At 41.8% G+C, this 25,667-nt stretch overlaps 2 protein-coding genes across 3 annotated transcripts; one reads left to right on the forward strand and one right to left on the reverse strand.

Annotated features, from left to right (window-relative positions):
* Positions 1–3,310: 3,310 nt before the first annotated feature.
* EIF2S1 (eukaryotic translation initiation factor 2 subunit alpha) lies at positions 3,311–14,682 on the reverse strand. 2 transcript variants are annotated; one of them, XM_081021345.1, is made up of 8 exons: positions 14,428–14,682; positions 13,583–13,824; positions 13,265–13,344; positions 9,479–9,630; positions 7,509–7,615; positions 6,482–6,579; positions 5,713–5,856; positions 3,311–3,701 (listed from the first exon to the last, which is right to left on the reverse strand). In XM_081021345.1, exons 2-8 carry the CDS (start codon positions 13,821–13,823, stop codon positions 3,576–3,578), a joined length of 948 nt encoding a protein of 315 aa, XP_080877471.1. In that variant the 5' UTR covers position 13,824; positions 14,428–14,682; the 3' UTR covers positions 3,311–3,575. The 2 variants fall into 2 exon arrangements, with proteins under 2 accessions (XP_080877471.1, XP_080877470.1); XM_081021344.1 differs by lacking the exon at positions 14,428–14,682 and adding an exon at positions 13,973–14,161.
* Positions 14,683–15,611: 929 nt separating this feature from the next.
* ATP6V1D (ATPase H+ transporting V1 subunit D) lies at positions 15,612–25,644 on the forward strand. The gene is made up of 9 exons (XM_081021463.1): positions 15,612–15,830; positions 18,873–18,990; positions 19,187–19,266; positions 20,192–20,259; positions 21,024–21,068; positions 21,969–22,072; positions 22,925–22,991; positions 23,718–23,796; positions 24,970–25,644. The coding sequence occupies exons 1-9, from the start codon at positions 15,790–15,792 to the stop codon at positions 25,109–25,111; spliced, it is 744 nt and encodes a 247-aa protein (XP_080877589.1). The 5' UTR covers positions 15,612–15,789; the 3' UTR covers positions 25,112–25,644.
* Positions 25,645–25,667: the final 23 nt, after the last annotated feature.

Raw genomic sequence — 25,667 nt, forward strand, 5'->3', positions numbered from 1 at the left:
TTTGACATCTGGTGGGAGGGCGTTCCACAGGGAGGGCGCCACTACCGAGAAGGCCCTCTGCCTGGTTCCCTGTAACTTGGCTTCTCGCAGTGAGGGAACCGCCAGAAGGCCCTCGGTGCTGGACCTCAGTGTCCGGGTAGAACGATGGAGGTGGAGACACTCCTTCAGGTATACTGGACCGAGGCCGTTTAGGGCTTTAAAGGTCAGCACCAACACTTTGAATTGTGCTCGGAAACGTACTGGGAGCCAATGTAGGTCTTTCAAGACCGGTGTTATATGGTCTCGGCGGCCGCTCCCAGTCACCAGTCTGGCTGCTGCATTCTGGATTAGTTGTAGTTTCCGGGTCACCTTCAAAGGTAGCCCCACGTAGAGCGCTCTTTTATTTCAAGCTCTTTTATAACTAAGATGATAGGTTGCTGATTTTGCTATTTTGGCAATTTTGTTATTATGCACAGGGAGAGAGGAGAGGGAGAAGAAGTTCCATTGCGCTAAAAGAATTACTTTGTGGATATCATCCTATGGTTTTCAATGCAAATGAGCAGTGTGCTGGCACATACTGAAATTGTGGCTGCTTTGCTTCTACGCTGCTGTTTGTTACATAGCCAGGAAACAAGTGATGGTCTAGCGTGTCATGCTGTCTGAAAACAGCCTTCTGGTATGTTTCTTTCTAAATAAGCCAATGACAAACCTTGGTTACCACTCATAATTTGTTTGGAAATAAACAAACCACAGGGTTTGATGTAACAAGTTAGTCTATGGCTTGTTTCCTGGTAGTGGTTGGAACAAAATGCCCACTACTTCAGCTCTTAATTCACATGAAACCGGTTTAACTATGGCTGTGATGTGCAGTCAAGTAAGTGGTTGTGGATTAGGGTTTGTATAGTTTAATCTTTCTTGAAATGAAATGGTTTTACTGCTCTATTTATATTTTGATTTTCTTGTTAATTTTAAAATGTTTTTATTGTGCATTGTGTATCACTTTGGGAAGATATTTGTAGCCTGAAAGGTGACTAAGAAGTTTATCAAATAAAATAAATAAAGCAAACTCTAATGGATGATAAGGCTCTAGAAGTTATCACTGAGCGGCAAGGACTTAAAAAATGCAAATACTGTACTGGATAGTGGGAAGTCATAAGGGCGTGTGTATCAGGAAAAGGGGTAACTCAGAGATGAATGTGTTTCCTGAACGATCCCTCACAGATCCTTTCTAGCGTACTTCCGAAAAAGCAATTCAGCAAAATGTACATTCAACAAACGTGGAAAGCCAATATTACTTTTCCTAGAAGAGAAATGGGGTTCAAAATCTTTTACCACATGTTAAACTTAAAGGTCACCAAAAAACAGATTTTTAAAAATAAAAAACCCCACTACTTTGGGTTTCTTTTCTAAAATCAAGCAGTATATAGTTTATGAAATAAAACAAATAAGTAAAATAAGCTTGTATTCCTGCTCTCAATACAGCAAAACAATCATGGGGGGGGGGGAAGGTTTGAAGTCCTGAAAGTTTTCTGTAAGGAACAAATCTTCACAATTAAAGGAAGTGACTAGATAGGTTTGTTTTGAATGCCAGGGACTCAGAAGGGGTGTTGTGGTGGTGCAAGGAGTCTTAACCCTCTTAAGGTTATGCCTAAGAGCTCTCAGACCTTCCTAGCTATAGGAGGCTATTATTACAGCCAAGGGACAATTGATAAGAGAGCGGGAAAATAACATTTAGAATCATTAATACAATTAAAGATTGATATATACTAATTATTTCTAGTCTCTGCTGTGTGATGGTTTTTAATGAGGTAGCTCTAGCTTTCATATTGTTTTGTGCTGCTTTCAGATTTTAGTATTGAACTTTACTATACTATTGTGCTTTTTAATCTTTTTATATTGACTTACTGTATGCCACCTGGAGTTTCAAGTAACCAATATAAAACACACACATTACCATGTATATTATAGCATTCCACACACAAACAAGGTGGAGGCTGAATATTTGAGTGTAGGTAAGAGTTCAAAGCAGAGATCTGATTTTCAGCATTGCTTAACTTGTCATCACAAGCAGCTCCAGATTTAGTAGTAAACATAACCTCATGTTATAGAAGACAGGTAGAAGCCTGTATGCGTGTAAGACTCAACACAGACAGTGATGTCAGGCTCATGAAAACAGACATAGCTGCAGGATCTAATCAGAACCAGGTGTTTGCTCTTTGTCCTGTAGAGTAGACCACCCACATCAAGAGAGGGAGAAGTGAGAAGACACCTGTCTGAGATTTCTGTCAGAACTTTTCTGAGGTCCTCAAGATTTCCTTTGGTGGGGAAAAGTTTGCAGCCATATTTGTATTGTGTGCCATAGGCCTAAGCATTAAATTTATCAGCTACAGGTCTCCATCAACACTGGAATACAACCATTTTCGTTTTCTACCCTAGGAGCAGAAAAGGCTATTTTCCCCAGTGACATTCCTCCCAGTTGGGATTACTGGGAAATACACAATTACACGTGAAGATTCTCAGGATTTCTCTGTTCCACCAAAAGCTGCTGTGAAAATGAAACATGTGGTTGTAATCTCTGTAGAATTTTTAGGTGCACTGCAGCATGTGTGCACTTCTCAATGCTTCCTAAATTGTTCCTATAATATTGAATCTATAATACTGCTGAATTTGCATGTTCACTACCTACATTTCCCCTCTCATGAAATAAGGGAACCCCTACATGAGAAATTGGCCTTATACCTTCACTTAAACATCAAATGATTAACTTAAAATAATGGCAGGTTTCCTACCACCTCATTCAAATTTTGTAAGTTAAGATACCTTCTTTCTGTAGCAACACTTAAACCCAACAGCCGTAAACAGAGTATCTGGATTTTCTGATGCACGACAATGAACACAGAAGCTTAGACGTGTAGAGTTGGGTCACGTAGTTCAACCACCTGCAATGCAGGAATCACATCACTGATGTTTCTTGGGGCGGTTGTGAGCTAGCCCAAGACATTTTGTTGCATCAGGCAAAGGACAAAATTGTGCCCTCTGCATCTCCCTTCCCCAATTCCACATTCAGAAGCTGACTGGACTGGCAGTTAAATCGACTTGATTTTCATCGCCTTTAGCAGCAAGACCTTTGCCCCATGTGCATTAAAACTCTCTTAAGAATGTGAAAAGAGGAAGAAGAAAAACCTAGATAAATATCCAAGAAATTTATTGAATATTTGCATGAGTACAGTCTGCGGAGGAATACTGGTTTCATTTCCAGAAACCTCACTACCAGACATACTGAATGGTTGCCCATCTTGATTTTTTAGATATGAAGATAGTAAATACAACCTTTAGACAATGCCTGGTTTATTGTGGGGAAGGGAATTACATCTTCAGAGAGAAGCATCTTCCCTTTGAGGAAGTTAAGCAGCTCTTTTGAAGCAGATAGCAGATGGTTTCTTGTCTCTTCAAAATTTGGTCTCATCAAAATTCGAAAATATTAAAGTCTTTTCTTGTGGAGTTTTCAATATCAAGACACCTTATCACTCAAAGGTGTTGTCACTGGCTGGTGTTTGTTTGTATAACTGCAACCCTTTTCTTTAATCCCATGCAATTTAGTCTTCAGTTTTTGCTTCCATCTCCTCGGCATCATCATCTCCATCCACTTCAGCATTCTCACGCTCCAATCTTTCCAGCTGTCTTGCAAGCTCAGTCTCATCAGTGTCAGTAACCACCTTGGGCTGAAACGTCACAAATATGATCAACATTTAAGTTATCTTTCAGTGTGACCCAGAAACCAGTTAAACAGATGTACTTGCATCAAAAAGGCTTCACACAACTAGAGTGAATGCAGCTTACTTGCCCAAATGTTAAAAACAATGATGTATCAATCTGCTAGATACATTGCCAAAAGGCTGCAAGACCAATGAACAGCAGTAGTTTGTAATAATGTCCTGCAAATGATGCTGTTGAAGCTCCATCTCAAACACTTATGTGCAGGACTGAGTCCTCAAGGAGGTTTCACTACAGCTCAGTTTGCAGCATGCTGCCTGGTTTGCGACTGAAGTCTTAAGATCACCACCCAGTTCCCTGCAGTACCTTTTCCAACTGTTGCCGCTACTAAATAGCTTTTTTGTGTTGTATTTTATTCTGTCAAATTGCTTTGAGACAGTTTATAATAATAAATAATAATACTCATGTTTTATACTGGCTGAGCAGGTTAAACCTGGAGATAGTATATGAGATACTACCCAACAACTTAAGTGGAGTTCTCTCACAAGACATAAAAGTGCTCTACTTTAAATCCAAATCATACCTGCAATGGAGCATTGTGCTCTGAGAGTATAGTTTCCCCTGGAATCAGCGTTTGGGCTGAATTCCCAATAGCAGCCAGTTGTGTGGTTTCAATGTTTGCAGAAGACAAGCAGAATTTACTCGTAGGCATTCTACATATACAGTTTCCAGTACAGTGGTACCTCAGCTTGCAGATGCTTCAGGTTAAAGACGCTTCTGGTTACAGACTCCGCTAACCCAGAAATAGTACCTCGGGTTAAGAACTTTGCTACAGGATGAGAACAGAAATTGCGTGGTGGCGGCGTGGCAGCAGCGGGAGGCCCCATTAGCTAAAGTGGTGCTTCAGGTTAAGAACAGTTTCAGGTTAAGAACGGACCTCCAGAACAAATTAAGTTCTTAACCCGAGGTACCACTGTATCTTTCTACTTGAGATAAGAAGAAGTGACATTTCTAATAAATGGAAGGATCAGTATCAATTGTGTGCTGAAAATACGGCTAGTGTTTAATAATCCTTTAGCATATTTTCTATTAAGATGTCAGCTTCTGCTGCTATGCTAAAGTTAGGAACAAAGCAACTGCGGTGAAGAAAGCGCACCCTACCCCCTGCTGGACAAAATGAGCAACCTGAAAACCTGTCAGCTGCAGAGCCGGTGACTTTACCTTCACATAACCTTTCTTTGCAAACTATTCCCCAGTCCTTACAGACCCATGTAAGCCACTTTTCAGGGCAAGGGAAGGAAAGTGGAAAGATGGGAGAGAAGGATGCTGTAGTGTTCTGACTAATGTATGGCTAACCAAGGGATAAGAATCCCTAAAGAAAGACACCTCCCCTCAGCACCAAAGTACAGGGTACACAAAAAGATGGTATTCAGATACGGTATAAGGATATTAACAGTATGGTCCAAGTACTAAAAATAATGGACAAGTAAATTTTTTGGAAGCTCAAGCTACCACAACACACCTTGACCTTGGCCTGATATGGCAACCGGCGCAGATCTCTGGGGTTCTATATGCTGAAAGGGTCTCACTCCTGTTCAAAACTATGCTGCAGCATTCTGCACAAACTGGATCAAGGGCATGGGAAGCCACACAGAGTGCACTGCAGTAATCTAATCTTGAAGTCACCAATTCCTGAACTACTGTGGAGTATTTGTTGTTAAGTTACAATTAGTGTTTGGTCGCTTTTAATGTATTGCTATTCTGGTTTTAAAATGTGCATTTTGTTTTGAATCATTATTCTAGTTCAAATGTTGTATTTTAGTTAAAGTCTATAAGCCATTTGGAGGATTTTTTTGTGAAAAGTGACAAGTGAAATAAACACAAGATAGTGGATTGGATGGGAGTATCTTTCTTTCTCCAAAGTTGGGGTCCACAATCCCTAAAATTTGAAGGAGCAGGAAGCTGGTCTTCAGGTTAGCAACCAGCACTGGTTAGGAGAAGAGACTGCAGTATACTTACTTCCATCTGCACATTGAAGACTCCCCTTTTCTCTTCAATCTTTTCTTTGATAACAGCCATGGCTTGGCTAAGGACAGAAAGGCCTTCAGTCCTCTCCAGTGTTGTTGTGGTCATCACATATCGAGGAGGAGCTATCAGATTAATCTACAAAAGGTGTGCAAAAAACAAGCCTACAAGTCTGGAAAAAATATTGTACCACCACAGAGAAAAATGGGATTTCCAGCATGTGTGGAAAATGCTACTTTTATATTACAGTAATGAGTAATGAGCAAAAGAGGACATAACTGTGTCTTGTTTTCTCTTGCAACGATTTTCGCTCCAGTAACGGAAAACGGTTCATAGTAAAAATGCAACAATGTGAAATAAAAACATGCAACAGCTATTTTGCATGTGTTCAAGCTACATGCGCGCTGTTCTCAGACACGGAAGAGGGCGTAACAGGGCGAGCTTACATGTGCCCTGCTGTCGTAAGTGACGATCCGGAATACAACCCCTGCACAAATCGGGAGTTGTCTGTAACATAATACCCCCAGTAAAATGGGGACATTCCCAAAGTCATAACTAGATTTCCTCTCAAGTGGAGTACTCCGAGAGGATTTCTCTCACCTCACCACCCTTCTCCATCACACACACAATTTACATGGGGTCTATCATGAATGCGTGTGTTAAAACCACAAGCAGGTATCATCCAATGTCACAGCTGATGCAGGACGCTGCAAATTTCTCATATTCATAGTTTTCCAGAACACACATCTTGGCTGTCACTTACTTTGATAGGCATGCTTTCTGTGGAACAGCACAGGCCAGCTCTGAGAGCTTCTTTCACTGCATCAATACCCTCATAGCCATAACAGGCAACTTCAATATCTAAATGGGTGATAATGACAGATTACGTTAAAACACAGATAAAATATTACCCAAGAAAGAGATTAAAACCTGTCATTTATTCTATTATTACTCAGCCCTCTGTATTTTAATACCCCTCTCATAAATTTATCTCTAATCAGAACAAGTGCACTGAAACTTCGTAGCTAAGACATGGCTTGTCTGATAGATCAATAGAACACTGTGCACACAGTCCATACAGACTCTTGCAAAGTAATCTTGTTAACAAGATGGCAAACTATGGGCATGACAATACTTCAGTTAGATGGTTCCACAGCTGGCTGAACATCCAAGCCTAATGAGAATGACTTCATGTCAAACTGGGTGCCACAGGGCTCTGTCCTAGTTCCTGCACTGTTCAACGTGGTCATAAAAGAGATGCAAAAAAGCCCTTGTGCTTCCCATTTTAACTTGTTTTATTCTTCAGACAGAATTTCCGTGTAGCACTAGTTTATGAGCTAGCAGACATGTCAGGATTAGTCTCAACAATCCTGCAACCACTCCCCAGTGATTCATAACATGCAACTAGTATTGCTGCGGTCAAGCCTGATCTTGCATAATAGCATAATTAGCTCTGAGACTGTCATATTCCTTCAAGAAGCTTTAGGGAAGTCTTAAGTTAAAAACATGAAAAGTTAAATGACTAGTTAGATTGCTCAAGTAACTCACAACTATAAACTCTAAAGGCAAGGAATGACAAGCTTCAGGTAGCTTTACAGGAATCCAGTCAAACAGCTTATTTGTGTGATCTCATTCACAACATTTTGTACAACATATGTGCAGAAAACTTGTTGTCAAAGTAGACTCACCAAGCATATCTTTATTCATCCATGTAGGATATTCTTCCATAAGAAGCTCAGTCTAAATTAACAAGCCTCGTTTCTTTAATCAGTTCTGTTCTGGGGACTTACCTGCTCGAATTTTGACTGCTTGTGGTGTCAGGCGCCTATTGATATTATCAATTAGCACACGCTTCTCATCTTCTGTCAGATCCAGTCCATCAAGGATTGCAGGATCCCTAGTAAAAGACCCATAAATGTAAGCCTGCCAGCATTCCTTAAAATGCATTTTAACAGGAGAGAAAGGACCAACACTGAGGCATTTCTCAACACTGATAATGGAAAGCAGGAGGGATTTGCGTGAACATGTTCTCCAGTCTTTCTCCTGCCTATGGTTAAGAAATAGGTACTGACCTAAATCATTCAAGCCATCATTTATTTGTAAGCACAATTTACAATACAATACTGTCCAAGCAGTACTGCAAAATGTAACTTTTAAATATTGTAAACAAAAAGTATGTCTACATTCTCTCAAGAGAAATTTTTTTATAAAAACCCCCAAATTACTATTTTATAACAATTGTTTTATTGACATAAATTTAAACTGTTACATCCTTTAAAAATTGTATTTTATAATATTCTTAATAAGGGTATCACTGTGTACATGCACTTATTAGTCTGGTACATTAGTCCATTTTTCAGTGAAACAACTATCTTGTAATCTTTGTTCTCTGACTCTGATGTAGTATACTGTAACTAGTTATATTTTATATTTAATTTATTATAGAAAAGTAGTGTGTTCTTTATTTCAGACCATTACCAGAACATATTAAATACATCTGAGCTATGCAGTGCTTTTTTTCTAAAATAAAGTTTAAGGGTACTCTTCTTTTCCTACTCATATTGAAATACTGCCCCTCAATGGTGCCAAACTTAGATTCACAAAATGTCTAGGGGTATGCGTACCCTTGTGTCCCCCGCCCCCAAAAAAAGCACTGCAGCTATGTCAACTTCATCTTCAACAAGCGTTACTATGCCCTGTATACATTTTATTAAGGCTAACGGGGAGTTAGATACCATAAAAACAGAATTTTTACAAATGAACCTCCCTGTACCATAACAGACACTTTGAATTTCATACATGTTTCCAAATATAATTCCATACATATAACAGCTTGCTATCATTTATCTAAGCAGTAAAAATCTAACACAAACCTATTCCTGAGTAAACTACTTGCTATTTAAACATACTAATCTCATAGAAGCAGACCTTGTGCATCATTAGTCTTAACTTCATCTGCACATTCTGCTATGGCTGTTAAGTTTGTAGTGCTCTATGGTATCTCAACTGCCTTAATTCAGTTTGCAGGTAGGGGCTCATGTGACCACATTAATTTGATACAAAACAAATCCATTTCAAATAGACCAGTGAAATGAAGGATTCTTGCAAAGCCTTCTCAGGAACATGTTTGAATATGAAGAAACATTCCATCAATAGCAATAAGCATGAACAAGAAACGAATGCAGAAAGGTAGTCCTGCAGGCTATTCTGTAGTCTTTAATATTTATTTTCCCTTAAAGGTAAAGGGACCCCTGAACATTAGGTCCAGTCGTGACCGACTCTGGGGTTGCGTGGCTCATCTCGCTTTATTGGCTGAGGGAGCCAGCGTACAGCTTCCGGGTCATGTGACCAGCATGACTAAGCCGCTTCTGGCGAACCAGAGCAGCACACGGAAACGCCGTTTACCTTCCCGTCGGAGCGGTACCTATTTATCTACTTGCACTTTGACGTGCTTTCGAACTGCTAGGTTGGCAGGAGTAGGGGCCGAGCAACCAGAGCTCACCCCATCGCGGGGATTCGAACCACCGACCTTCTGATCGGCAAGCCCTAGGCTCTGTGGTTTAACCCACAGCGCCACCCGCGTCCCTCTTATTTTCCCTTAAACCTCATTAAAATCTAAACATTACCAAAAGTAGCTGTATCTGAACTGACATTTGGTGATCAGTCAGGCAAAGGTCTGTTGCATATGACATTTTATAACAAACTAAACCCACTGAAACATTTGTGATTGGGGTACAAGCTGGAAAAGTAGTGAACTTACGACACTGCATGCTTGAAAGCATCATATGCACCATATCCAGGCCTTTTATACTTGTCATCAAATACCCAAGCAGTTCTCTGGAACAGGCTCTCCAGCTGTTCATCCTTTGTGTATTCCAAAACCTCAGCAACGTGGCGAAGGATGCTGTAAACCTACATACAACAAGGAAAACGTTCAAAAATGCATACAATTACTTCCAATGTGGAGAATAATTCATATGAAAAAATACGAAGGGGTGACAATTGCTTGTGCATTTTGCACATTAAAATACCCTTTTTGAAAGAAACACTGGCTACCTTCACACCTAACACTAAGTCAAACCATGGATTAACACAAAGATGCTGGCCCCTGGTAAGGAGAACACAAGCCACTTTGCTCCTCCCCAGTTCTTTTAGCTCTACATAGCAGCTAACCATGGCCAAGGAGGATTCATAGTATTGTAGAGTTGGAAGATACCCAGAGGGTCATCTAGAATGTAGGAATCTCAATTAAAGCATACATGACAGGTGAATATCAAACCACTGCTTAAAAACCTCCACAGAAATAGAGTCCCATAGGGAACGTGTTCCATTGTCAAGCAGGTCTTACTGTCAAAAAGATCTTCCTGATGTTTAGTCGGAATATCCTTTCTTGTAACTTGATTCCGTTGGTTTGTGTCCTACCCTCTGGAGCAGGAGTAAACAAGCTTGCTCCATCTTTCATGTGACAGCCCTTTAGATATCTGAAGATGGCTGTATTATCTCCTCTTTTCCAGTCTAAACATACCCAATGTCCTCAACCATTCCTCATAAGGCTTGGTTTCAGGATCCTTGATCATCTTGGTTGCCCTCCTCTGCACATGTTCCAGCTTGGACAAAGTACTATTACTTCCCTTGATCTGGACATTTTACCTCTGTTGATACAGCCTAGAACAGTGTTAGGTTTTTTTAGCTGCATCACACTGCTGACTCATGCTAAGCTTGTGGTCTACTAAGACCCCCAAATCCTTTTCACCTGGACTACTGGCAAGCCAGGTGTCTTCCATCTTATATTAGTGCAGCTGGTTCTTCCTGCCTAAGTGAAGAAGCTTACATTTGTCCCTATTGAAATGTGTTTTGTTGGTTTTGGGCCAGTTCTCCAATCTACTACAGTCATCTTGGATCCTGATTCGGTCCTCTGTGACATTGGCTACCCCTCCCAGTTTGGTGTTACCAGCAAATTTGATGAGCATCCCCTCAATATCCCCATTCAAGTCATTTATAAAGATGCTGAACAATGGGCCCAGGAAAGAACCCTACAGCACCCCACCTGTCACCTTTTTTTGACAATGATGAACCATTATTGATCACTCTTTGGGTTTGGTCAGTCAACCAGTTACAAATCCATCTAATAGTTATCTCAGCTAAGTCAGATGCTGGTATAAGTGCTGCACTATACTAAGGAGCAGCAAGGAGGGTGCAAGCTCCTTTCTGGAATGTTTGTGTGGCCCCAGTAAGTCATAGTTTGGCTTACTGTGATATGTGAATGAGGACACTAAACATCCCCCCCCCCAAAAAAAAGTTTAAATAAAAATCTGTGTAGTTATTTTAATTTTACTGCAGTACAATACAGTAAAACAAGTGTATCTCAGGGGGACAAAACCTCCAGCCTAGAAGGGATCCTCTGAGGCTTCCCATCTGGTCCTCTCCTCTTTGGCCCTGTCCCTCCCCTTGTGATGCCTAAAGGAAGAAGTGGGGAAAGCAGCAAATTGCAGGTGCTGGAAGTCCAATCTGCTTTGGCCCCCTGGTGTGTGTGAGAGTGAAAGAGAGGTAGAGGCTCTTTTGCCCTTTGTTCCATCCCAATTTGGATTAGGATCCTCCATCCTTGCTACTGGCACTGTCCAACAAGGATCAATTTAAAACTTTTTGGGCAATGCAAACTGCAGATGTGGGAGATCCAACTGAGACTCAAGTGCAAAACCACTTACAAATGCTCATCTTGGTGCAGAAACCATCAACAGTAGGAAAAGGTTGCACAGAAGAACATGCTACCACACCCACCTAACAATTATAAAGCTACATCATATTATCACACTACACTGAAATTTTGCCAGCTTCTTTAATATTCTTCATGAAATTCTGAAATGGAGCCAGTACTCTCTTACTTTTATAGTCATGCTGTATATTGCACATTGAACTACAACTTGCATTTGTATGCAATATAAAAACAAATGTGTCCAACAAATATCAGTGTTGTTCATGCAAATTAACACATCAAGTTTATGGCTCTCCCTTCTATTTCTTTATATATCAAATTCTGGATTGAGGTGTCACCAGTACAGTGATATCTCAGATTACATACGCTTCAGGTTACATACTCCGCTAACCCAGAATTAGTGCTTCAGGCTAAGAACTTTGCTTCAGGTTGAGAACAGAAATTGTACGCTGGCGGCGCGGCAGCAGCAGGAGGCCCCATTAGCTAAAGTGGTGCTTCAGGTTAAGAACAGTTTCAGGTTAACTACGGACCTCCGGAACGAATTAAGTACTTAACCCGAGGTACCACTGTATGTTGATGACATGCAGTTCTATTTCTCCATTAACATCTGAATCAGGAGAGGCTGTGAAAGTTTTGGACTGGTGTCTGGATGCAGTGATGGACTCTGTTTAAATCATGGGAAGATGGAGGCACTTTGGGTGGGTGACTCCCATATTCAGGAAATTGGCAAGTTACCTGTTCTAGATTATTATTATTATTTATTAATTTTGTATACCGCTCTTCATCTGAATTTCACAGGGCAGTTCACAACATAAAAAAATATAAAATGAGAACACAAAAAAACATAATAACAAAGCAAGTCAATAACTCCCCTCCCACAAACACATTTAAAAGCCCATGGAATGATTAATCAACCAACAGCCTGGTAATAGAGAAATGCTTTCGCCTGGTGTCTGACAAGAATGAGAAACCGAGCCTTTAGCATCAGTCCTGTGGAATGTCTTACCAATGGAGATTCAACAGACACCTTCTGGTCAACTTCTAAATGCCTGCTGAAAACTTAACTATTCCTCCAGGCCTATGAAGACAATTAAGAGTATACCCCCCACAATGGTCCATGGATGTTGGTTTTCAATTTCTTTTTGCTTTTAACTTGTTTTTGACATTTTCTGATGTCACTGTCAGGTTTTATTTTTTTATATTGTAAACTGCTGTGGTATTTTTTATGATACAATGGTATATAATTTTTATAAATAACTAAGATGAAACAGACAAAAGTTCACACAAAATCACTTTCATGCAGGTAAATTCAGAGGCATTTTCAGTAATACAGAACAATATATATCACATTTCTTCTCAATGCTCTTGTTTATTTAAATCAGGCTTAGAAAAGTTCTTGCCAGTCCTAAACACTCTAAACAATTATTAACACTACTGCATAAACTGTCATTGCAGGAGTGGGGAACCTGTGGCCCTGCGGATCAGGGTTGGCAACATGGTGCCCACACAGTATAGCTGACTACAACTCCCATCACCACTGGCAATACTAGCTGTGGCTGATGTGAGTTCAGAAGCATCTGGAGCATATACACTGGCTACCCTTGCTCCAGATGACAGATTCCTAACCCCTCATCTGCATGGTCAATGACTAGGGATGATGAGAGCTGCACTCCAACATCTGGAGGACTACAGGTTCCCCACCTGCATCATGAAGCAAAATAACTCAAGGTACATTTTTTCAAACATAAGAATATCATGTACACAGTTACCAGTAGAATTTACACCCACTCCATTCTGCAAAGTACTAGAATAACCAATAATATGGTAACTTACTGTTTTTGATTTGGTGAATTTGTCTTCACATTTTATTGCCTCTTCTGGAGAGACTCTTCTTTTTGACAAGTCAATATAACCTAATTAATACAAAATGAAATATCTCAAAACAGTGAGGATTCAACACAACTTCTAAACTCATAAAAATGCCACTTTTATCTACTTAAAGGCAGCAGAAAACACTTCTTGTTTCAGGAAGAAAAGTTTTACAAACCCACTTTACTTTTCTATATAGAAGCCAGCTACAGGTAGGCTATGACAGAATGCATTAGACTGCATACTCAGAATTTGAAATAACACTCTAGAATTTTAACTTACCTTTCTCTTTATCCACCCTTATGACAACAACACATTCATTTCTTCCAATTCGAATGAGTTTGTTTATAGAACGGATACGTCTTCTGGACAACTCACTGAGCAGAATCATGCCCTCGATATTGTTATATTCCAGTAGGCTAACATATGCTCCCATTTCTGCAATGGAGCGGACGTTGACCATGACCACATCTTCAACTTCTGGAAATTTATGCTGGTAAAACCTACAACTTAGTCCAGGCATCCTGCAAAATTATATCGAGAGACAATTTATTAATTTGTAACAGCCCAAACCGAATCATGATATGGCGAACAGTAACATCTATTTAGACTGTTCTGGTACCGGAAAAATTTCCCATTTTCCTGCAACTGGCAGAAAAAAGGAAAACGTACCAGACACGCATGTTTGCAGAACGCTGCTTAGAAACCTCCTTGTCACTCTCTGGGTTCTGGGCCGACATTATGGTCGCCGCAACAACTACATCGCTATGAAACCCTCTCGTTTTTCTCCGTCCAGTTCCCCTGCGGACGGTTACTGACTAGTTCTCCCCCCGAAACACCAAACGTGGGGGCTGTGTGACAAAGCGCAACTTAAGGAGAGGCGTCGCGGCGGTGGGGGGGGGGGGCGGGTGTCCTTTTGTGACATAACCCGCACCTCACCGAGGGAGGCCTGTGTCCCAAGAGAAGCGCGGCCGGGAAGCCGATGCCTCACGTCGGAAGAGGCCCCGCGGTCCCCTCGCGCGGCAGCCGAGGAACGGGATGGGGAGACTCCGTCTCGGCCTGCCGGGCGTCGGTCACAGAGCGGCCCTCCTCCCGCTCGTAGGCCGCCCCTCCTGCCGCTTGCTCACCTGTCTCTTCCACAGGCCGCGCTCCGGACTGGGGTCTCGGCCGACTGCTCGTATCCGCCTCTGGTCACAGCGTGTACCCCGCCTCAAAATGCGCAGCCGCCATCCCGCCTCTTCCGGAAGCATTTTCGTGAAAAGTAGCCGGAAGCATTTCTACCCAGCTGCTCCCATAAGTCTTTGGTTGCCCTGATAGACGGGAGGGCGGGAAGGAAAGGTTCGCGCGACACGACCCCCAAGCCTTATTAGCGCCTCCCGCCCGCAGCGGAATTCCTTCCCTGCACAGAGATAGAAAAGGGTAGAATGGTCACAACGGCTATTAGTATTGGGAAGACGAGGCAGAATACAAGGATTTCTCAGGTTGCAGTCAGACTTGTACATTTACCATAGTTAGAGATGGAGCTGAGGTTCGTTTGGCTTTCCAACCCGCCCCCCGCCGCCAATAAAAGAAATCGCATGCAAGGGTGCTGCGTATTTAAATATTTCAAAACTTAAAAAAGCAAATACATCTCTTTTTACTCAAGCTCTCCCTACTGACACATAATATTGGACGCTGTTTTATTTGAATCCTCTGAATCTTTTGCTTTTATACTGTTGCTTTAATGGTTTTAAGTTGTACTTTTGTTTTAATGGCTCTTGGCTTGTGTCCAGTGCCTTTAAAAAAAAATACTTAAAAGCGGGGGAGGGGGGAATCGAAATTTTGCGCACGAAATAAGATCCGGTTGTGAAACTGCAGCAACTCGTGTTACTGCTGATATCGCAGCGGCTGATGTGCACACTGTGCAGCCACGGTTAAGCTCCGCTCGTGGAGGTCTCCGCACAGCTCGCTCTCTCTCTTCTGCCCCAGGATACCAAATAAATAAATAAATAAGGAATTTGGACCGCCTGTGTGAGCCTAACGTACAACAACAAAGGCAAAGGATAAATGGATTGTATCATTAAAAATCCAAGGGATGGAGCAGCGCCACAACGGGGAATTAGAGCATGTGGCAGATTTCCGCTTCTGCTGGATCCGTTTCTCTGCGACGTACAGTCGGCGGGTCCTCCGCAGTTGCACTTATCTCGGAAGTCAGGGCTTTGGACCATAGAGTTTTTGCCAAAGCTCTCCTGTCTAGGATTCTGGCTCTATGTCTTTTGACGCGGCGCCCGCCGGGCTACGCGCCCAGACGAGCCGAGGAGGAGGAGGTGCCTCCTCGGTGACGGGCGGCGTGGAGGGCGGGGCTTCGTGGTTGGAAGCGGAACTGGAGGCCGCGGTGCCCTTGGTAACCAAGAGGAGTCACGTGACAGGAGCGGGAGCCCAGCTGAGAGAAGGAAGCGAAGGAGCCAGCGGCGTCTCCCGAGCAATCTCCTCTGACCACCCCGGGCAAGATGTCAGGCAAAGACAGGATCGAGGTTTTCCCCTCGCGGATGTGAGTGGCCTTCCTGGTCCTTTCGGGGCCTCCCTTGGGCGGTGGGGGGGGGCGGTCAGTTCCTTCCCTGCGGCCCCACAGCCGGACACTGTGCGCTGGGGGGTGTTGAGCTCTCAAATTCAAGCTGCCACGGATCAGCCACAAACACCCTTTAGCAGCCGTCACGCGGGTGCATTTTCTCACCCTTGTAATTCGCAATGGAAGGGTGCGATCCGTTTTCAGCGGCCTTAAGAGCCCAGTAGAATGGTAGCTATTTTGCATTGCTTCAATTCGCGTTGAATTTGGAGAGCGCTTTGGGGTGCAGAATTTGATACTCGTCAAATTCTGTTTCGAATCCCATAACTATCACCAATGTATTGATTGGCGTTGGTTAAATTTACAAGGGGTTGTGGGAGGAATGCGTTGGAATAAAAAGGTGATGTTACCTGTCATGTAAGAGTCTCTCCCCCCCCCCCCCCCATTCAGACAAGTCAGGCTTGTAGGGTTAAAAAATGGGGAAGTGAAATGTGAGTTGTTTCCAGGTCAAAATGGCAAATGCTTTGTCATATGGTCAGATGTCTTTGACAATTATGGAACAAGGTTGTCATTTTATCTGACTATGCAATGCTTGAAATGTCTCCTATTATTAATAATATGTTTATATTAGAGACACTTTTTAGTAGTCAGAGGATGGTAGGAAGGGGCAGTACTAAAATAAGGGGAAAAAAGAGGAAAGTGAAGCCTCAAAATGATGCTCAAAAGTAGAAAGCTTATTCTAGTACACAAGATTGCAACCTTAGTAATTTCAAAATAGAAACTTCTTAATAACAAACAACTGTGTTCAGCTTTCAAACTGAATTTTGAAAGGGAGAACTGAGTTTCCTCATGAGCACTTATTTTGAAGGCTGTAAGTCTTCTGTTTCTTTTAAGTGCCATACAATTAATTGTACTTCTAGTGCCTAGCTTGGCAGTTTCTCATTTTCGCACATTGCCATACTGTTGTGTTAACCTGGAAGTCCCACTGATTTCAGCGGAATTTTCTCTAGGCAGGTATGCATTAAATTTCACCCTTGCAGTGCAATCATATGCAGAGTTTTTATTATGAGTATGATTCTTGCTTCTTACATAGATCAGCCATATTTCCAGTATGTTTGCTGAATCTGGCATGGCATTCTTGATAGTAAACAGAGCCATGTTTAGTATCCACACACAGTTTTGCTGAATCTTGTTCCAACTAGTAAATGAGTTAGTCTGAGATAGAGAGGCAGTGGTGCAAGCCAGTCAGTGCAGGAATACGGACACCAGACCTTCCCTTCATTTAAAGAAGTTCCAGTTCTCTTCCTCAAGGTGATTTCCAGCTTAGGCGGTTCCTGGGAGACATATTATAAACTCTCTAAGGAATTGCCATGAAATCTCCTTATTCAATATTTCTAGTACTGCCCAAAATTAGTTTGTTGTTATGTTTCCAATTACTTTTCCTTGGAGATCATGGGAATCATGGGTGGACACAGCAATTACTGAACAGGCAAAAACCATTGAATTCAGGCAAATCCATAGAGTGAGCACAGACCATTGTTTACTGTGTGGCATCTGCTTGTTACCATTCTTTGAGAAAATTGCAAGCATGTAGAAAGCAAGTTGAGGGACGCGGGTGGTGCTGTGGGTTAAACCACAGAGCCTAGGACTTGCTGATCACAAGGTCTGCGGTTTGAATCCCCACGACGGGGTGAGCTCCCGTTGCTCGATCCCTGCTCCTGCCAACCTAGCAGTTCGAAAGCATGTCAAAGTGCAAGTAGATAAATAGGTACCGCTCCAGCAGGAAGGTAAACGGTATTTCCATGCGCTGCTCTGTTTCGCAGGAGTGGCTTAGTCATGCTGGCCACATGTCCCAGAAGCTGTACGCCGGCTCCCTCGGCCAATAAAGCGAGATGAGCGCTGCAACCCCAGAGTCGGTCACGACTGGACCTAATGGTCAGGGGTCTCTTTACCTTTACCTTTTAGAAAGCAAGTTGTGTCTAGCCACTAGGTGAAGCCAATGTTATTGCTTCTTGCTACGATTATAAAAGTGAGGCAAGGGCCTGCAGTGGTTGTCTCATTATGTGCCAGTTTTCAAATATCCACCATTTGTCATAGGATTGCCTCTGTCCATGCTGCTGTTCATACGTTACCTGGAACTTCATATTGAGAAAAGTGGTATGTGATGTGATTTGGTTTGCGTTGAATGGTAGAAGAGACAGCTCACAATGCAAAACAAATTCTTGAGTTTCCAGTAAGGAACTTAGCTTATAATAGGGTTGCGATATTTCTAAAAGTGAAAATTCAGACACAAAGGTTGCTAAGCTTCTTTTGGCCGAGGGAACCAATTCTAAAGTTCTCTTGGCAGCACTTCTGTTGCAGCCTCCCCATAAAACTAGAGTTTGTCATCTTTGCTTATTTGGTATGGGGATGCAAGCGTGTTTAGAATTGCAGCCTAAAGGTTATAAGCTTATTTCTTCTTCTTCTTCTTCAGTCACTCATAGCCAAGTAAGATTGTCTTCCATGAACACAGTCTTAACAGTGAGTCCATAAATGACTGTGGAGGTCAGTTCTGGACCCACACATCCTTCCACAGTAGGGACATAGGTTTCCGGGCAGGAGTTGATTGTAGTGAGGGTTTGCCAAGCGTGCCTTCCTCTTAGCTCGTTTTTCCCTTTCGTCCTGAGTACGAGCATCTTCAAAGTCCATGACACCTTTGGTAAAGGCTGCTCTCCAATTGGACGCTCGTAGGCCAGTGTTTCCCAGTTGTTGGTGTTTATACTACATTTTTAAAGATTTGCCTTGAGACATTCTTTAAACCTGTTTTATGATGTACCCTTCAGTGCACAGTAGGTATTATTACAAAGTAAACAAGCATAGGATTGGACTGTCAGACATGTGTTGTAAGTGTATGTTCAAGTTCTGTGAGCCAAAGAATATTTCCTCTTGTTTTTAGGAATGTGCCTTTTCAGGAACACTCTTCTCTTTTTCCCAGATCATCTCCAGTGACAAGATCAAAAGTATTTATCACTTTTTTGAATTTGACAGGGCTCAGACCATCATGAAGGCCCGTTTGAAAGGAGCCCAGACAGGTCGCAACCTCTTGAAGAAGAAATCTGATGCTCTGACTATGAGATTCCGGCAGATTCTTAAAAAAATTATTGAGGTAGGGTGTTTTAATGTACTGAATTTACCTGTGAAATAAAGCTAAAGAATTTCCAGTATACGAACCATTATAATAGCAGGAATGAGTTTTGCTCTTTTTAAAACGAGAACAAAACAGGCCCATTCCTGACTTAACTCTCAATTGTAACCTGTATATTGGTTTCAGAAAATGTCCTTTTTTTGGGTTGTGTTTGCAGACAAAGATGTTGATGGGTGAGGTGATGAGAGAAGCAGCCTTTTCTCTTGCTGAGGCAAAGTTCACAGCTGGAGACTTCAGGTAAAGCTCACAAATGGCTGTAGTTGAGGGGACTCCTGTGTGAGACATTTGGCCTCTCTCAAGAGGTGAACCATTCCTTTCTGTTTATGGGGGTGATTGGGAGGTAAATGAAAATTCTGCAGCAGATCCTATAAGAGGAAAAGGTAGAACGCAAACCCCATAGGAAATTAAATATATTTCCAGAGTGTCTGCAAAGATAAATGAGCAGAAGAAAAATATGAGGGCAGGAAATAACACTAAAGTTGTGATAGACTCCGCAGTGTTCTAAATATTACTACCTACCTTCATATTTTAGCTTCTTCTAGTTGACAAATGACTCCTTGAGTTTCTGTGACTTTGTGTTCCAGTAGCAGTCATCGATTACTCTTTAAAACAAATTACCACTGCATTGCCCACAGCGCATCAGAGCATGTTTTGAAGACTGATCAGCATAGTTTGCTGTGGTCACTGCTTTGAACGTTATAAAAATGGCAGTTCACTAATCATGATTTCAGAAACGTTTTAGGAATAAATTGTAGGAATATTTTAAAATGCAACGTCCCATTTCACAGATATAAAACATTTCTGTTATCACATTTATGAATAAGAAAAACAGCAGTGCATTTTTATTGGTTCAAGAGCTGGAACCTTTAATTCAGCTTAGTACTGTATTTGGGGAAAAACAGAACCTCTAGTACTTTTCTGCTTTATAGGATACCATGATGTTGTATTATGTATATACTGTCCTGAGATTAAGCCTCACAAGTGAGACTTGCTCTGAGGAAACATACATGAAATTGTGCAGCAGGTGCTAGGACCAAGTTTTACATTTCTATGTATGCTGCTGTGTTTGCATTAAACATACTTCATGAAAACTAAGAAAATATACTGGCAATTGCTTCCTCAAATCCGTTGAATACGTACTGATACATATTTGTTTCTGCAGTACAACTGTGATTCAGAATGTGAACAAAGCTCAGGTCAAGATCAGAGCTAAGAAAGACAATGTAGCAGGTGTGTATCTTTATGCTACGCATGATATAATTATTTTTAATTCTATTTATTTAATTATTTAAGTCACTGAGAAACTACCACATTGTTTAGTGCGGCTTATAGTAGAATCAAATAGTTGGAGTGGACTTTGAAGGTTATCGAAGTCCAATTCCTGTTCAATGCAGAATCTGATAAATTGCTATCCAGCCACTCTTTAAATGCCTGCAGCACTGGAGAGCCCACCATTTCCCAAGGTTGTCTGTGATACTGTTGAAATGGGGAAGCTTCTAAAGTTTATCCAAAATCTGCTTCTCTGCCATTTTCACTTGTTTGTTCTGAATTTGGAGCAATAGATAATAACTTTTCTATATTCTGTGACAGCCCTTCATATATTTGAAGCCTGTCATGTCTCGCCTTAAGTACTTCTTCTTAAGCCTACATATACCCAGCTCTTTCAGCTGTTGCTCATAGGATGGTTTCCTGACTTTTCACACTACTGCTGGCCCTGCTCTGGGCACACTTCAGTCTGTCAGGGTTTTTATTAAAATGTGGCTCATTTTATAAACTGAGCTTCAGAGGATGTGTTCTGGTTCATTTAAGGCATCATTTCTCATTTCATCTGAACTTGGAAACTGTGATCTAAGTGCTCCCTATAAACCAGAATCAAATTGGCTTTCGGTCCCAAAGGGTGTGGTCATGAGCGTTAGGAGAACAAGATGGCAGCCAGAATAGAAATTAGGAAGTGGAATTCATTAATTGCACAACCTGCTGTGTATCTTTTACAGGTGTGACCCTGCCAGTTTTTGAACATTACCAAGAAGGAGGAGACAGTAAGAAGTGATTTTTCTTTTCTTTTCCTTATCTCAAGAGGTTTTGATGTGATCTTAGCTTTAATATGCCATGTTTGAAACCCTTCTGTAACTGGCCTGTAGTATAATATAATAGCAATGGTTATGTGGACTATTTACAACTCTGTAAATGTTTAGGGGAGAATTTGACATTGCACTATTCTGATCATTCTGTCAAGTGCAAGTATTTCTGCTTGCCTGATGAAACGACCCCCCTCTCTGCCCCTGTGTGCTGCTCTGAGGGTTCTCACTGCCTTCCATGGCAGATTTTTTGGGGGGGGGGAGGAGCCCCTTTACACTAGCAGGAGCCCTTGCACCGACTTCCGCTAGCACTCTGGCACTAGCCCTCAATTTTAAAAAAATCATGGGTTGCTTTTATTTACTGTAGAAGAGGTTAACACGAGAAATACCACATGGTGCCTTTTAAAATGCAATCCTGAGCTTTGGGAAGTTATGGAAACTCATGCTATTTACTTTAGTAGGGTCAAGATTGTATTCTTTGGGCGATATCACTTGTGTGATGGAACTTCCCCTTCCTTTTGCAGTCCTACCTCCACCCCACTCCTAAATTTGTTCTGGAGGGTTCTCCAACCCTCTGGATCAGACTTTGAGGGTACAGGGATTGGAGAGGAAGGGGAAATTCTATCACACTGGTGGAAACCCATTCTGCAAGTGTCCTCACACCATTGGATATATCCCTTTACAACTATTTGCATTTTCCATATTAGAAGTGGCAGCTGAGATGAGTGGCTTTGCAGCTGTCTCATGCTTGGAACCATCCTCCACCCTATAGTAAATATTCTGATGGTTTAGTTTTCTGTTTGGTGGCTGATTTTTTTGTTGCTAATGAGGCTGCTAAATGTTCTGGATGAATTCTTTCAGGTTATGAGCTGACTGGTTTAGCCAGAGGTGGGGAGCAGCTGGCCAAACTGAAAAGGAACTATGCCAAAGCAGTAGAACTCCTCGTGGAATTGGCCTCTCTGCAGGTAGGTGAAGAAAGAAAACTATTAAAAGGACCTCTGGTATGGCTGTATATATAATAATTCTTTGTGAGGTCTTTTTAAAGTATCTGCTTCCTTTTCTAATTGATCATCTGTAGTTGTTTCTAAGATATACTTTGAGGACAAGAGGAACTGCATATTGTGCTCTGACCTGAAGTCGGGGTGCATGGTGGTGCCAGGGAGTGGTTTGGGGGTAGGTGTAGCTATATGGCTTTCGTTTAAGGGGAAATTAGATTGCAGCCTTTGGACTTGGCTTCCAAAACACTGATGAGCTGACATTTGCACAGAATCCCACCTTGTAGCACTAAGTTTGTGCTATTCTCTCAACTTTTTGTTGAATTGCTGAATCTGAATTATCAGCCTGGTAGAACTTTGTGTGCTCACTTTGTGATGCTCACAATGTGGATGTACACATTGTACAATAACCCCTTCGCCACTAACAGTATATTGCCTATAGTTTCCTGTGCAAGAATTAGCAACACACCCCGCTTTCCACCTTACAAATTAACACTAGAAAGTGGGTAAATCAGCACTGGGAGTGTGGGCAGTCTGTTTCTATTTTGCCATCCCCTAATACTGGACTGGTGCAAAAAACAAACTGCTAGTAAGTTTGGAAGACTGAGCTGTCAATAAAGACTCTATTTAGGGAAACTTGCATGTGAAATACCATGTGAGTGACAAGCCTGCGTGATGCCAGATCAATTTATCTTTCTTAGCAATAAAAGTCCCATATATTTGCTGGCATGTCTCTGCTCAGGGCTGAGGTACAAAGAGCTAGTGCATCATGCTTTTTTCACTAATATCTAATTTCCTGCTCATTCTTTTCCCTTTCTATAGACTTCGTTTGTTACACTAGATGAAGCCATCAAGATAACCAATAGGCGTGTGAATGCTATTGAGCATGGTGAGTCCAAGGAGATAATCCTTAAGTTAGTCTTATCCAGCCTGATACCTTCCAGATGTTTTGGACTACAACTGTTGGGGATGGATGGGAGTTGTAGTCCAAAACATCAGTGTGCTCTAACTATGGTGAATGAGCTGGTTTGCATAACAGGGCAAGCAATATGTGGGCTCAGATTGCAGCTGCTTTGCTCCTCCTCAGTCCATTTGGCTTAGGGTCTCATCTGAACCAGGTCCAAATGGAGAGCATAACCAAAAATACTGCCCACCATAAATTGGGTAGTAAATGAAGCTTCCTAATATGCATCCTAATACCATGATGTGATTCAGAGCTGTGCTGATAGATGGCTTTTCCAAGGCCCCATTTCATAGTACTATCTTGGAAGAGGTCAGAATCTAGAAGAACCATCTCCCTAAGATGACCCTTTCCCCACCACCACCACTATGTTTGTGGCCCCTGGAACACCATATCACTGTGAAGTATTTTTCCTTTTGCTCTGTCACACTCTGGCCATCCTGTATAGTGATTAAATTACTGTGCCATACAACAAACTATGCATCTAACTCAAGGGTTGACAACCTGGGCATCCCTTGGCAGGAGATCAGACTATACACTTATCTATGTATGTTCAAAAACATAGATGGCAATCACCAGGATAACTAATTTTTGCATGGCTGCCCTCCTTGTACTTATAGAATCATACTTACTAATGGCAATTTCTCTTTATAGTGATTATTCCCAGGATTGAACGTACACTCTCTTATATCATAACTGAGTTGGATGAGCGAGAGCGAGAGGAGTTTTACAGGTGAGTGACTTGGCAATCCAAAAATAGGAAATTATGAATCTGAAAATGCCCTGGGATGGAGTCTTTTGAGCCCACAAATGCCTCTGTTAACCAAAGAGGAGGGAATTTTTGCACACTCAACATTTTCCCTGCAGCTCCACCACCAGTTTTCATCCTCTTTTTGCAAGGGCTCCCAACTCTGTGGAGTCTATTGGGGTGGGAACCTGCAGTGAGGAGGAGTTAGCAAAAATGGCCTCCCCCTTCTTGGATTCCACTCTGTACGAGTGTGCAGCCTAGTTTATACTGATCCCCCCCAACAGTCCTTGCTAACTTGATGTCCTCCAGATATTTTAGACTACATCTCCCATCAACCCACAGGCAGGTTAGCTGGGACTAATGGAAGTTGTACTCTAAAACATCTGGAGGACACCAGGTAGTTAGTTCCTTTTCTTACCCCTGCTCTAAGCAATAACCTCACTTTTTCTAGGAAGAAATTCCATTTTTAAATAATTGTGCCAAAAGAAAGCAGGAGATTAGGGCTGCAAACAAGTTTCAAAGCTACAATGGAAAGTACACCTCCACCTCCAAATGTTGGTACATTTTGTCCTTAAATTTTCAGCTAAGTTCCACAGAATTGATGGCCCATTACTGTCAACTATTTGAAACAAAATTTAAAAAATTCCTTCCAGTAGCACCTTAGAGACCAACTAAGTATGTTATTGGTATGAGCTTTCGTGTGCATGCACACTTATCTGAAGAAGTGTGCATGCACACGAAAACTCATACCAATAAGAAACTTTTGTTTCGACTATGGCAGACCAACACGGCTACCTGCCTATAACTGTCAACTATTTCTCATTGGAATAGAATACAAATGTATATTAACTTATGTTTACCAAAGCCTTCAAATGCAGTGTGTCAAATGGAACAATTTATCATCTAAGGGGTGGCACACTGGGACACCCACACATAACACACAGTTGAGTTTCCTCTCCTTCTGGTGCGTGGGAAAGCACTCAGTGCACCAAGCCATTGCAGGGAATGAGAAGCCCTAGCTTTCCCCCAAACTTTGTGAAATTGGAAATAAAATCCCGATAATGGCTGTGTCACATTTCGGGGTGGGGTGTGGAATGTAGGAATGACCTGCTATCTGCACACCGGCTTTACAATAATTTGCACTATTTTTCTCTGTAGATTAAAGAAGATCCAGGAGAAGAAGAAGATACTGAAAGAAAAGAACGAAAAACTGCAAGAGTTGCAGAGGGCTGCTGGACAGCTGCGCGAGCCTGCTAATTTGCTTGCGGAGGAAAAGGATGAGGATCTTCTCTTTGAATAACTGTGGACATCTGTTACAATGCAGGACTCAGAACAGTGAGTTTGAGATACAGTTCTGGACACATTGTGATGCTTTTGTGGCTCTTCATTTGGTGTATTAGCCTGTGCTATCCAGTCTGGATTTATTCCAGGATTTTTTTTCTGTTGTGGAAAATAGCTGGTTTGTCCATTGAACACATGCATGAAGCAGAAACATTTCCAGTTCTACATATCTCCATTTAATTTAGTTGGCAGAGAAGTATTGCCACTTCTGCTTCTGCTGTTCTCTCAGCTGTACTTAACTTCATTTTCCCCACATACTGCCAAATTCTTGTGAGCAAAGTTCCTTGTTCTGACCTGCTTTGTGTTTACAAGTGACAGCAACTGTAATAACTTATTAAATGAACAGGCTTTTTTCTCCAAAACGCAATTTTTAAAAAATCTGTGTGATCTCATTGTATCTTTTTGTTTCTGAAAGAAGGAATGGTTTCCATTTTATGTTGTATTTGCCAACTCATCTGTGCTGTAAAATCAGTAAAGGAACCTGTGTCTAAACTTGTGTCATTTTTGTAAAACAT

This window comes from Podarcis pityusensis (genome assembly GCF_964106645.2).
Source record: "Podarcis pityusensis genome assembly, chromosome: 1".
Classification (NCBI taxonomy): domain Eukaryota; kingdom Metazoa; phylum Chordata; class Lepidosauria; order Squamata; family Lacertidae; genus Podarcis; species Podarcis pityusensis.